This window comes from Bombus terrestris, chromosome 1 (assembly GCF_910591885.1).
Source record: "Bombus terrestris chromosome 1, iyBomTerr1.2, whole genome shotgun sequence".
Lineage (NCBI taxonomy): Eukaryota > Metazoa > Arthropoda > Insecta > Hymenoptera > Apidae > Bombus > Bombus terrestris.
The window spans coordinates 15,856,349-15,871,656 of NC_063269.1; the positions used below are offsets into that span (position 1 = coordinate 15,856,349).

At 36.4% G+C, this 15,308-nt stretch overlaps 1 protein-coding gene across 14 annotated transcripts in view; it reads left to right on the forward strand.

The window, feature by feature from the left end:
• Nucleotides 1-15,308, forward strand: part of LOC100650026 (phosphatidylinositol 4-phosphate 5-kinase type-1 alpha) — a 39,942-nt gene that overhangs the window by 5,874 nt on the left and 18,760 nt on the right. For 5 of the 14 annotated variants that reach the window (XM_020864432.2, XM_020864439.2, XM_020864461.2 and 2 more), the window contains exons 11-15: nt 3,634-3,696; nt 4,115-4,126; nt 9,309-9,386; nt 11,430-11,483; nt 12,354-12,728. In XM_020864432.2, the coding sequence (XP_020720091.1) occupies nt 3,634-3,696; nt 4,115-4,126; nt 9,309-9,386; nt 11,430-11,483; nt 12,354-12,728 (582 nt within the window). The remainder of the gene's footprint in view (nt 1-3,633; nt 3,697-4,114; nt 4,127-9,308; nt 9,387-11,429; nt 11,484-12,353; nt 12,729-15,308) is intronic. The other 9 variants (XM_020864443.2, XM_012313697.3, XM_012313686.3 and 6 more) reach the window with 6 other exon arrangements.

The following is a 15,308-nucleotide window of genomic DNA, read 5'->3' on the forward strand; positions in this document are numbered from 1 at the left end:
TCAATTACTGTGATTCAACTACATTATATACAATACAATGTTATCGCATAGTACTTTTTACAAAAAAAAAAAAAGAAAAAAAAATGAAATGAAAAAATCTTTGAAACATATTTTAAATGTATGGATAGGTAAATGGGGGTGAACGAGAGTTCGAGAAAATTAAATTTCTAAGGGTAAAACGCTCAAAAATGTATGATACTTATATATTTACGTGCATAATTCTGCCATTTACAATTAAGTAGCGATGTAATGATCTTGTTTAAGATTCCAATTTGTATAGAACCGTAAGCCATAAGCTAGAGTTACGTATAACTATATATATTTTTTAGCTTTCTTATTATATAAGCGCTATCACTGAACGTTTAAATTTATTTATTCGATTCAGTGAAACATTATTTTATTTGTTCGTAATGCATGATAAGTTCACTATCGAATCGTATTATCAGCGGATCATTCGATTATGTAAATTTTCAATTCCATCGATTCCATTCACACATATCATTCCATTATTTTTATTTTTCGGTTTATTTTCAATTTCTTTTTCTACTAAGAAAAGAAAAGAGCTATTCGAAGCGAGAATGAGCGAATGTCAATTTCTTTCTATCATACTATTTATCACAGACAAATTTAGCCGTCCAAAAAGATTCTAATAATCGTAATAGTGACTTAAGGTAATTAAGTGACTGCAGAGAATGCGATAAATCCCGTGCGGATATCCGAAAACTATGTACGCAATTGACTGCGTCTCATATCGAATTTTAGGAAAGTTTTTAAAATGAAATTATGTTTTATGTATACGTATAGTATATATGCGACAATATTAATTAATGTTCGGAGAATATAGTTGGCAGATTCGACGTCGATTTTTCGGATACCTGCATCACCTTGATAAAGCAACGCTATCGATCAAATATCCTGGGTTTATTGAATGTCAGTTGGTCACTTTTGGGTTTTGTATTGTGGTGTAACTAATTGCTAACACGGCACACATGTTTCTTAATATTTTTTTAATTTCGTTCAATTTCATAACGTTCTTTCAATTCGTTTTTCATTATTTTGCTCGTTTTAACATTCGATCTCATTATTCACTTCGCATTTCGTTTTGGAAATAATCATTTTTTATCTTGAGATGTTTAGTAAAAATGCCATTTCACGAGTATAAAGTAATCAATCCACTGGTGTCCACACACGTAGCTGAGTATTTTGTTGCTAGTAATTCCGCTAATGTCGAGCAAAATTTTGCTAAGTAACGCACGTAGATTATCGAAGCATCTCGAGAAGCACTAGTAGCGTTTACAATCGACTTATATATAGAAAAAAGAAAAGACGAATCGATAATAAAACATAAGTTTTTGTGGGAAGCGCATCATTGTAAACACAATTCCGTAACATTTAACGTAAAGACATTTCTGACTGTGGAACGTAACCGTCCCATATGAATAGATTTTTTAACGACGTATGCCCTACGTGTATCGAGTGATTTTCAGTCAAGTTTTCCCATCGTCGAAGTTCCTTAATCGTTATCGTATGAACGTGCCAAAGTTTTGTAAAACTATTTCCACGTGTTCCTAGTAGTGTACAAAATAGTAAATGGGTCGGGATTACAGAGGTTTCTATTTTACGAACACGCTGACGACTTGCTGAAGCTTGCTATCAAAACAATGTCATAGATCGCACAAAATTCTTATAATAATCTATATTGTAATAAATATAAAAATCGTACAGTATTAATAATTGTGAAATTTGTTAATGATATGCAGTTCCAAAGAAGAAAGATTATAAATTTTTTATATACATATTTACTGTAATCATTTTTAAGTATCACTGACAGTTATACAATATGAAATAATTTTGTGCGATCCATTGTAAAGTTTAAAAAAATCCTTTACGGCGTGTACAGTCGAGTATATTTTGGCAAAGCTAGTTAGTACGGTATGGATGTATCAGAGAGAGTACACGAGAGAGAATGTGAGAGAGAATTAAATGGTAGAAGTAGATACACGTTCTTTTTTATTGTGAAAATATTCAGCTATCAGCTCAACGTGGACACCAATGTACATATTTATATATTTTGCAATAAACATTTTCGCTGTTTACAACTTCATTTCATTTATAAAGCCTACCCGTACATATTATGTTTTATTTTTTCACTCTATTTTTCTCATCATCATTTATCATTCTGCTTTTATACTTTCTTTTTCTTTACCTACCGATGTTTATTTTATCAATTAATATTCCCATTACTATTTACCATTACCATCACCGCTATATTACTGCTTTATTGCAACGTATACTATTATCAAACACAATCTCGTCATCCATTATAACTCTTCACGTTTCCTTCATCGTAGTCGTGGGCTCATCTATAAGATTTTATTTTCTGCACTATACCGTCGCGTGACACTTTATGTACTGTCTTAAATAGCATATCATGCGATGTGTTTGTTGTTTGTGTTTAAACGTATATACGTTTGGGTTTTAATCGCCACCTGTTTACCACGTGTACTGTGCGATGCGATCACATACTAAAGTACGGAATTCATGAAAGAACAAAAAGATCAACGAGACGATTTTCTATCGATCCCTCTTACCTCCATCATCTTCTCGATACTATAAAAATATTCTTTCATCCCTTTGGTTTTTTTTTTTTGTAGATCTTTCGTTCGATCGAAATGACCAATTTATTTGAATTACCATAAGTTTTGTATTTCGTTCTGAAGATACATTACTAATAGATATATCGCGCGGGAGTGTGGATTATTCGAACGAAAACGCGGAATTTGTTTGTATTACGCGATCTATTTATTACGGCACCATTATTAATCCATGTTCTTAAAAAATCATCACATTTAATGTGAACATAACGTGAGATATTATAGCTGAATTAAAAGTCAATCAGATTTGAGTTAACATCTTTCAAATTAGTTAAGTAATGTTTAAGATCCGTGAACTCACGCCACAAACAGAAAGTTATTCCCTAAGAAACACGTTAGTGGGTTTAACGAGCCGCTATTTCAAATACAAAAACAAATCGTTTTCGTGCTCTTGCCATACAATTGATATTCAGATCACCATTTTATAAATTAAAGTTTCACAAGCGAAAAGAATAGGATCAAAGTATAAGATCAAATAAATGTATTTACTCGTTCGAATAATCAAGCTTCCATTGCGATGAGAATCTCCAATCGTTGAAATGTAAATTAACTCACGATAGGACATATAAAAAGATAAACGATACACTGTATTTATTTGTTCAATCATTTAATCATTTAATTTACAAGATCATGAATGATACTCTTTTACCGTCGCATTCTCCTTCTCTCTTTCTCTCTGTCTGTCTCTCTGTCTCTCTCTCATACTCTCTCTCTCTCTCTCTCTCTCTCTCTCTGATCTACAATTCTATTTCAAGGCAAGACCGTAAACCACGCTTTCCTTTATGTTGCTATTTTGATTCTCGACAGTCCCTATGATCTATCGATCGTTTTAATAATTCCGGTATATATAAAAGATGTTTAAGTACGGAGTTAGCTAAATGTTGATGTTTCTGTGTCCCGTGCACTTCTTTTCGTGTCAACCCCCAATGACCTGATCTGACCTGCTACCGATCGAAACTCGAAAATCGAATACCAAAAGTGGACCTGCCTGAGATTAAGGGGAATCATCGCAAATTCCGTAACCTCGTCACCAGCTACATAGGTAACTTTGTCTGTCTGTTCGTCCATCTGTCTGTCCATTTTTGTATAGTTGTACGTATAGTTGTGTTTTTTTATTTCTCTCTTAACTCTCCGTCTTTTTTAACTTTTTTCTTTTGTGTCTCTCTCTTAAATAAATTAACGTCGATCGTTTATATATGCTTGTATGCGTACACATTTTTCTCTCTCTTTCTGGTGTCGATCTGGTTTGTTGTTCCTTCGAGTCCCTTAAATTGCTCTACGATACTTTTCTATCGTCGTATTGCTGTTTTTTTTTCTTTTTATCGATTTTTACCTTTGATCTGTGTTTTATTTTATATTTCTTTGTTCTATATACTTACTGAACTATCAATATTCTTTCTATTTGTATCCGATCGAGTTTCAACTAATTTAGGCGCTTTTCTGTTTTTTCGCAAATACAGTCTTTGCTCAAAGTGAGTTTTTCTCTATTGAAATTCAAGTAGCCACAGATACGTAGAACTTTCAGAGTACTGGTTTTTCCTAGATAACACCTGTATCTATTGTCTGGCATGTGAAACCAATCTTTTTTTAGCGTTTGTGAATCGTAGATTTAAGATGTTACACACATTTACTTGTAAGTAAGGAAAATCGTAAATGTAAAATGCTTCCTTTGCAACCATTATTTTCTTTTTTTTTTTTTTTTATCCGATCTTAACTTTAAAACGACTACATTCAAATGGAATTGCGTGTAACTGCAATCTGTTTCCCTTGAATATTGTATATAATGTTAATCTTCTGTGATATGCTTATTGTTTGTGGGTTTGGAGTCTTCTTTTTGATTTTTCTTTTCCTTGTTACTTTATTTTTAACCTCTCTTTGTATTTTGCCAGTGTTCAATACTCACCGTCACTTTTTTCTTTCATAACTAGACACTCTTTCCCAAATAGAAAATTTACACTCGAAGAATTCATCTTTGCAACGCTTCTTTGATTGTCTTTCTCTTTTATATCTAACCGAACTTTCCGACACTATGTGAACACATGTATATACGTTTGATATTGCAAATGTAATTTTAGATAATTTATATACTGGATATGTAAAATGTGCTCCGAACATCTTTGCCGATTATATCGAGAAAAGCGTATTCCACGCTTGAAAAATAAATTCATAATTTATATATATATGTATTTGTATACATACTTAATGTTTCAATAATCTCGTATAGTTGGCAAAAGAAAGGAGTGCGGAAGTTGTAGAAAAAATTTGATCGAGTTTTCCGCCCTCGTTCTGATTTTCTCTATTGCTTTTTGCATCGTGAGATCTGCGTGCCTGGTTCGAATTCTCTCCCTTTCTTGTTATCACTTTCTCACACTTTTCTCTTTCCGTCCTTCTTTTTTAAGCTTCGACACGTTCACAATTTTTCAAGTACACCAAGTAATCACCCAATTCTTGATCAATGACCCTTTTTCTTCGCCAGAATCTAGGTCACCCTCCTGTCGAAAAGCATCTAAGGAACCACTATCCGATCCCATTTATAATCGCGATCGAGTTTTTATTATCGTACCGCCGATTTAGATGACGTATATCCGAATTTTCGTTAGGAACACTTTTGTCTAGAACATAATCCACACACTATATATATTCGCATAGTCACACATCACCCCGTTTCTAGCTATGATAACCACGAATTTAAACCCAATATCGAAGCCTACTCTCAAATTACGTATGCGAGTTGCGAAAAACAGAACGACGGTGTTAAGTGCGCCTTTATTCGCTTACTTTTGCTGCAATCACAAAATTACAGAGTTACACCGAGTGTTCACAGTATTACGTATTATGGTTTTTCTTATGAGTGATAAATCTATGAGAGAAGATAGAAGAGGACAAAACGCAATTTAGTATTTCTTATGATAAGTAATATAGAATGGATCGAATATACTTTTTTAAAATCATGATTTAAGTCATAATGACGAGACTATGAATGTTATCGTTATAGCTACATATAATTCTTCGTATATCATATGAAAGCGGTTATTGAAACGAATTCGACAGTCTATAACACGATAGAATTTAAGGTCGCTGAAATAGCGATTTTATGGCACATCCATCGGATAACAAATTTCTATTGTTTTGAACATAAAAGGCACAACAAACAGCAAAGAACCCCAATGCATCGAATATTATTAAATAACTATCAACAACCTCTTTCATACGATGAAACGAAAATTACAGCTATTTAATCATAGTCCTTCACAAAACCTTCACAAAAACAAAACTTGGTCCATCACAAAACCATCACAAATTTCAAAAATGTATTTAGACCATCATATTACGTATAAGAAATAATACTATGTGCAATTTATATAATAATATTTATACAAAAATGTTATCCTTTTCTGCATTTCTCATGAATTTATCAATTACACAGGAGAAAAACGCTGAGAAGTAATAACATGAACACTATTTCTATGGTCCAGTTGAAACCGTTTGAGAAAATTCTTCCCATAATCGACTCAACGATGCTCGAGAAAAGAAAAGAACGTCTGGTTGCGTGCCTTAGCTCTGCCGTTCGTTTCTCTCCCGTACATGAGAATAATTTCCCAGAGATCCGTAGCACATTGTCGAGACTCGCGGGCTCGTTCTAGTTAACTTTGTTGTCCGGATTCTAATCAGACCTGAACACAACGTATACAGCGATACAGTCTGATAGAAACCAATAGAAGCCGTGGTCACGCGTGTTCTAGCGATTAGAAATGTTCACCGATCGCGATCGATCGAACATTTGTGAACGTCTGTTCGCCACGATACGTCGCCACTGTGTCCATGTACGTATATATATATATATATATATACATATAGTAACGGACAAAAAACAGTTAAATGGTATGAAAATTATCATAATTTTACGAAAGAAAATCATATTTGACAAGAACAGGTGATAGTCAGCAACATACGATAGTAAAAAATATTTAATAGGAAAGTCACTAATATAAACATATTTAGCGACTTTAAACTTTTCTCTGTCCGCTATTGTATGTACCTTACAGAGACATGTACAAGAAAGAAAATGTAGCGTGTAGCACAAGTGACACACACGTAACTCTCTGAAGATTATAGAAAGTCTGAAAGGCCCTCTCGCTTTTGGATCGGTCAGATCGATAGTAAGAGGGAAAAATAGAAAAGCTTTCGGTGTTGTGTCAGCTTAACTATCGATATGTCGTAGACATTGGCGAGGAGATTAGATGAACAGACGAGGGTAATTCCTCGTTTCGCAGTAGTAGTTTCGTTTGTGCCTATCCCTGTCCGATAACGTAGAGAGATCAAAGAAGCGTAGCTCCAGACGTTGTGGAGAAAAAGTTTATTAGACTTAGCCGTGACAAGCAGTGCTGTAGCGAGATTCACTTTACATGGGTGTTGATAGCAAGTAAATTGGAATTTTTAGGTAAAGAAAAATTGAATAGTTTACGCTTTGTGGTAATATTCTGTGGTAATATAATATTCGACATTTTATTATAACATATTCAAAAACCTGTTGGTAATTTGGATGTAGTTTTATATTTTAGTTATTGCTAGTGTAATTAACACTAGAACTACCGATAGTTAACACGAAGCTGTTTCTACCAAGACCAGTCAAAATGACTGGTCTTTTAAAAAATACGTAATAATAGCGTTTATTCGACCATTCGCGGAGAGACGGGATCGCGAGAAAGCACGTCAATGGGAGTCGTAAATTCCCGTAACGATTAGATTAATCGACGCCACGAACTGATCGATCCCCTGATTTCTGTTACGATAATAGGGGTGGTTCAATTGAGTTTACACTGAATTAACAGATATAAATTAATGTTTATTCCGACAACTTTGTAAAGAAGATAATTACACTGATGCGTATGTATGAGTTAAGTAAGTAATTGATTTAAGGGTAGAAATGCGGTAATGACACGTTGACTATTCTAACGATGAAGAATAAGTAAAGTAAAGCTAGTGATGGGTGTAGCTAACGCAAGGGACCATCGAATTTGTTGATGACGATTTTGGTTAGGAAAGTGAGGGCAGCAGACATTGCTTCTGGTTGGATGAAAGAAGGTTGGTGGACTAGGAAGGGTCTTAGCCGCCCTCGATAGAAAGTTGCTAGTGGGAAGTATCATACGTGAGAAAAACTAATTTTCCCGTGTCTTCCCGTAGTAAACAATAAACTTTAGAGAGGATTCAGTAAAGAGATGTTTGTTCGGTCTGAAGGACCTTAGCTAGAAAATTCCTGAGATTTATGGTGGATCCTGAAGACTATCGAGGGTACGCAGTAAGGATGTGCAGACATCTGGTTGCCATCTTGCCCACGGTGTGTGGCTTGGTCTAGATAAAGTGTCGCCCGACGTAACAAATAGAATATTTTTATATTTATTGATTTATTATTTTCTTACAAAAGGAATTCTATGTTATGTAATACATTTTTGGTATTATTAATCCATCTGAGACCATCATCCCTAAACGAGGGTTGACACGTTTATAAAATTGTAGAACCAGTCATTTTCACTGGTGTGATCCGGAATTTTCCTGACAACAGATATCATCATATTGGATAATACGCAGTAAAAATTTAAAAAATGTGTGGCAAGTTGTAGAAAACGAGGAAACTGATTAATTGGGGTTCGATAAACAGATCGTAGGATCCTTTTACACTTTGACAAGTACTAGTCATTTTGACTGGTATTGGTATAATTAACCTTGATACAAAATTATTTTGAGTTTGAATACGTAAAAAATAAAATAAAATTCATTATATTATTCTTTTAGTTATCTTTAGTTTAAAGAAATATAACATGAAATAGGAATTTTAAAATAAAATTGTACAACCAGTCAATTTGGCTGGTGTGGTAGTTCTAGTGTTAATACTAAATTAATATTTAATGATTAACAATTACTTATCTATAATGAACAAGTAAATGTTGATGTTTCTTATCGATGGATATTGCTATAATGTGATATAGCATAATAGAAAATTATGTTATCACATTGACAGAATATTATCTCAAAATATACCTGTGATAAGCAAATCGAAATATATACGATATATATATAAATAAATACAATGTCCTAAAAAAAATTCAAAAGAATCGGATGAAATATAATAAAATGTCGAGATAGGACCACAAAGGATTAATCGAGAGACCTAGTGGAAAAGTGGTACAAGTGCACTTTTCTCGAAAATTAGATAAGTAGAAAAAACAATATAAACATACATATGATCTACACTTAACTGAACTTAATAATACTGACCAACCCCATGCAAGGCGCATTAATTGCGATACGGCGTTGCAGTAAATACGGTGCGAAAATAGAAAGTCCGTAACGCAATGGCACGTGCGTAATGCGTTTCGCGATATACACGGCGTATACGAAGCGCAGCGAAGAACTTTTTCAAAACAAGTACGACGCTTCACGCATAAGCTAACACTTGCTACGGTACTGACGTCAGCTTTTGTAGCATTAACTCGTTTGATATCCCCCTTACGATACATAGGCACCGTTCTGAGACTTTTTTTTCCAATTAATCGTTCCGATTTCCATGAGTATTATCGATGTTCTTAATCCTGCACATCGATTCCATCTACATCGATTACGAAGGTACTAACAACATATCGATATGTGTTTCAGCGTTGAAACATTCCCCATCGAAGAGAAAAAGCATAACCAGGCCTCTCAGGCCCTTGGACGGCGACTTCGATTCAACCGGTGAGTTTGTTTGATGATTTATATTTCCTAGAAATTCATTCTTTTCCAATATCTGTTTCTAATTCGTTTCGTAAGCTTCAAGTGGTCTCGCGTGACCGCAGATCTCGCGATTTCCGGACCATTTCAATGAGCTACATCATTTTTATGATATTTTCTTATTATTCGTTCCTTTTTTATTTGAAACACTTTGCACGTATATTTCACGAATGATATACCTCAACAACAAGTTCTTCAGAAAAAGCAGTGAATTATTTGGAAGCTCGCAAGAAAATTATTTAACTTATAACAAATAATAAACGCTAAACGATAAAATGAAATATTACTTTTGTAATTTTCCACTCTTGTTCTTTCCATGTTTTTCTAACACACGACTGAATTATTTTGATAATGTCACTTTTGAATACCACTTGTTAGTTGTAATTGCAACATGGAGAAAATCGTTTTACAATTATTATATGTGGTCCGAAAATCGCGCAAATGTTATACGAACGAATACTTTCCACAATTTTATTATTGGCTTTGCGCTGAATTTCACATGTGTAGCCAGGCACAGCGATCAGTGCAATAAACTTAGATCCGGCATACCAATGTTCCCCGTGTCCAAAACATTCACCACGATCCCTGTCAGTGTTGGCGTCACGAAATGCCATTGAACCACCATCCTCTATCAACCGTTCCTTTTGACAAGATATTCTGCCGCTTTTACGAAGATTGCTCGCGCGTGCTTTCACGTGTTGATCACGTATGCCTGTTCGTATTTCGTGTTGGTAGGTAATCCATTATTTTACGATCCTATTAACCCTGCGGAAATCGCGGTTCATCTGATAGATACGTGCGAAGATATTGGATGTACATATCGTAAATAGAACATATTTCCACAATAATGAAAGTACAAAGACTGGGAAACTGAGGCGAGGAAGAGAAAAAAGTGTGGGTAAAAAAATAAAGGGAGAAGTTAAAAAAGAAGGAAAAATGGTGTAACGGAAGGGAAGGGTGTAGAGAAAAGGGAAGAAAGACTAGAAAGCAAGAATAAAAAAATAGAGAATGAGAAATTAAGGAAAAGGAAGAGGGGGAACAGAGAGGAAGATTAATATGGAAAAAAAGCAGAGAAGTAAAGGAAAAAATGATGAAGAGCGTTGAGTAGTGGAGTATAAACTGTGGAAGTAAGGGTTAAAGAAAAAGGTAGAGAAACTAAACTACTAAGAGCAGCGCATATCTTTATTCCTACTGATTTCATAGTATGTATAACCAGAAATAATCTAATGTATCTAATGTATCTAATGTATCGTATCTACATTAAGAGAATTAAATATACTTTACATATTCCATTCAGTTTTTAGATCGCTACCTCCGCAGGGTTAAATTTGATCTCGTATGAGTAAAACTGGGAAATAGTATGGTTCCCATCGAGACAAACATTTTTTATTAGAATTTCATTCTCATTTCGCAATTGATTTGATCATTTTAAGCTCGCCAACGAACTATGAAGTAACCAAATCGCGTGACGATATCTCGTAAATCCGATACAATGGATAACATCGAAGAATTTAGTAAATCGCCAGCAATAAAGAAAAATACATCAAAGACTACAATTCGACTCTATCGTGAATTATTGCGTATCGAAAATATCGAGAATTTATGGCTTTATCCGCCTGTCATTCGTCCCATCAAAATCCGTTTGATTGTGTCTGCAGACGCAAATAACGTACGTATACAGCTTTCTATCGTGAATGTCAGTCGAATGCGCGCATTCCGATCATCGAATCCCTCTCTGTTTTGCCTCGAACGTCCCTTGCTCGAATCCCTGTTTTATTTCGGGACATCTTCGATCCGTGACTGGACAGAGAGACTTTGGAAATCGAAAAGCAATAAATCAACGTAGATGGTCTCTGTACGATCACGAACAATGAAAACAATGGGAACGTGGACGTGGTTTTGTAGAAAATGTCAAAAGAGAGAAAAAACGCGGAAGTTTCTCTGTCCGATCAAGAGTCGCACTCATGGTGATACGGTAATGGTACATGGTGTTGTATGGTGGTTTAGCGGTGCCGACAACCGGAACTTCGACAATGCATGCTACGTCACCCACGAAGGCTGGTGAGTCTCATACGATCATTTATTTTCCTAATATCCGTTTATTATCGTTGTCTCTCTTGTGTCGATTAAACGTCCAATGAAGAATCCTCGACATTTCTGTAACATCTAGTACGGTGAAAGAATAACTGAGATAACAATAACAAGATACATGTAATAGGGATATTTGTGATAAAATTGAAAGAGATATCTAGAAATATTATTGAATCAATCACTATCAGTGATAAAGCAGTCTCGAATGATAGCCATCCGTTGTTCTGTTGTTACGTACTTACGTATTAATATTTTCTCTCTGAACGAGCGATGTTACGTTGCTTCGAAATTTTAAACGATCTAAACCCTCTTGCACAATAACGCTAATATCGTTAATTCAAGTATTCAAAGTTGCGAGAGTTACAAATTATCAAAACTAAAAATTACTTTTGCGATATAATGATTACCCTATTTTATTTAAAATTATAAGATAGAATATTATAACCTGCACCTCCTAAGTCGTTGATTCGCTAGTAGGTATAATTAGAGTTGGTAAATTATTGCCCAGAGGAACCCTGAAATGCTTTTCGTCGAAAGACATTTTATTTCCATCCAACTTAAATGAATCACCGCAAATATCAAACTCGCACGCGATACGAAGATTTTCGGTTGAACGACTTCTCGAAGCAACGTTGCACGATTCGTATCGCCACGCGACCTCTCACTCACCCAGCTTCTCTGTTTCTGTCTGCCCCATCTCTCTGTCTCTCTCTGTCTCTTTACCCGACTTGATCACCGTTGTCGTTGTACACGCAACCCTCGTGCACTCGATCTACCCGTTTCCGGCCACCATCGTACGACCTTGGAAACCGCCCATCCTGGACGACACAACGAAAACAGTAACCCCGACAGACGCTGCGATCAGCACGACCAGCACGGTGATGTCAACCGGTTCCGCGCCAATCGCCACCTCCACCCCCGTGAACTTCGCCGCAGGCCCGGTGAGTCCGCCTCCGTTGACCTTGGCCGCGGGTCCAGGCCTTTCTCATCACGAGCCACCGGTGACGACCTCAGCGGCCAAGGTCACGAGCTACCCAGCCGTCCTGAAGGGCAGGACCGCCGCCAGTCCACCGAATCCGAATCTGGTACCCTCCGGCAAGATTCCACCCCCTGTTCCTCCAAGAGGTACCGGTCAATCGAGGACCACGAGGTCCTCTGAGGAGCACCGTGGCCCTGGAACAACCACCTCCACGTCCTCGATGACATCCAGCCGAGGTGACGAAGCAGCCATAATCACGAGATACCGCTTGCATGAAAGTTCGAGCATCCTGCACCATCTTCCCACACCCGATTACATTTCCACCGTTTCTGCTGCGTCCGCCGTCACTACTTCTACTACTACTTCTACTATCTACTCTGCCGCTGCGTGTACTACCTCTTCTTTGCTGTTCTCCGCTGGTACCACCACTACCACCGCCACTTCGAACACCGCAAACTATTACTCCGATTATAAAAATGCTGCCGATACATTCACTTCTTCTATATCCACCTCCGTCAATACCAACGTGTTGCATGCGCGTACATCAACTCCTGCATACCTACCCCCGCGATACGACAATCTGATGTTCCACGAACGAACGACCGACGTGGCTGCAGCTGCCTTCCAAAGCATTCACGAGGAACAAACGCCCATGCGTTGGAATGACCGTTGGCCGGCCGAGGATGTTTACGAAGAGGAGGAGGAATTCGTGAGCGTGGAGAAGGTCGATGGTTCGTACGTGATTAGAACCAGCCCTTATCCGTTCAGACCAGAGAGAGGGAACTTTAAGCGAAGAGAGAAAAATATTTCAATTAATCTCGAAGATTCTGTAGATAGCGGAGAGAAGAGAACCACGAGCTCGAAGGCTGATCACATGGCCAAGTTCACGTACTTCTTGAACCCTGCGTCTAGACCAGAACTAATGAACTACAAAATGTCGCGGAAGGATAAGAAGCACTCGGAGACCTACTATGAGCTAATGAAGAGGAAGCAGAAGGAACTGGAATCCTCGATCACGACGATCACGACGATGGCGCAAAGAAGCAAGATCGAAGCTACCAAGATGGACAGATCGGATACTACGATAAGTAAACAAGAAGAGGATCCTGAGAAAAAGATCGAAATTCAGAGGCTCATGGATCGGAGGAGGGATAGTAAATTGTTGAGAAAGATCAGAGAAAAGTCTGCTCAGAGAAGGAAGAAGTTGGCTCCTGAACCATCGCCAAAAATGCAACCTTTTAGAGATGCAACGAGGATGAATGATAATTTTGAAAATTTTGAGAAGAAGAGGAAAATAGACACCGGTGAAACTGCTCCTTCGTCTTCGAAACCTGATTATGGGAATGATGGGAATTTGAACAAATCGACGAGTGATGCGAAAATGTTGGAAAATAAAGAAAACCAGATTGTTCTCAAGAGTGATACGAGAACCTTTTTGGTTACGAAAGTTGATGAAGAGGTTCCAATAAAATTAAAGAATATCGATATGGTTTATTCGTGTGGGAATGTGAGAAAAATTGATACCAGAAATAATAAAACATTTATAGTACCTAATAAAGTTCAAGTAGATCGAATAAATGATCAAATATATGAAAAATCGAGATCGAATGCTAGATATAACGAACAGCTGAAAAAGAGCAAGAATGAAAATTTTAATATTTTAAAATCTCTGACCAAGTCTGATAAATCGAAAGGCGAGTTTCAAGAGCATCCTTCAAATATTTTGATACCTAATACTTCCTTTTTACACGGCTATAGAAAGTCTCAAAAGAACACGTTGTAACCAAGGAAAAAGCTGATGTTAAACATAAACACTTTTTTTTTATCGGTGTAAAGGGACCAAAATATGAAAATATCTAAGGGATCAATAGGACGTTTAAAAAATGTACAACATGGAACACGATGATGCGAAGAATTAAAAGAAGTTTCGATTTGGAACTTGAAAATGAGAAACATACTCTGAAAGGAGTATTACTCAATTAGCATATTCTAAAAAAAACTTTTCTCTCCTGCATGCGCAAATGCACTTTGAGTTATTCTTTATATTTTTTCATCTTTCATCACATACACTCTCTCTTTCTCTCTCTCTCTCTCTCTCTCTCTCGTCTGTCAGTTTGTAACGATATAGATCTGTTTAACCGAAGACTCATGCAGAAACAAGAAAATATTTTTCCCACTATTACTTCTATGAGAACGAAGGAGTTAGTAGTTTTAATGTTTAGGCATTTTCTACCACTAGATGATGCACTTTGTCGTTACTGTTCTATTGTATACTCTGAGCTCGATGCCGTATCGACGTCGATTTTATAGCGTCGACGAGGTATCGTTTGAAATGTCGGGCCCGACTGCCCTCGGCACGCAGAAGTTCCACGTTTGAGAATGTAGTGCGTGTAAGAATTGGTTTATTTCTGGTCTCGATTTGAGTATATTGTATTCCTGCATGCGTAGCGATCTTCTATCCGTTGATAGGACAACAATAGACGTAACTTATGAAAACGTAATCGGAAAAGATTTTTAAATGTTATTATTATATCTTGAAATATTTCGATCTTATTCTATTTAGTATTTATAGAATTTTCTATAGCTATCGTGATTATCTATTATAATATTAAAAGTCGACGATTATTTGAACGTTTAACCCTTCCTAGGCAACCGATCAGTATTTCACTGCGAAACATATTTCTATTTTTATCAAACAACATTTCGAACCTTTAATTCAAAGACTAATTGTATAATTTAGTAGAGACTTTAAAAATTATTCCAGAATCTTTTTCTGTTTTTTGAAAGCCTACTACAGTAAAGAAGTCAGGCCATAA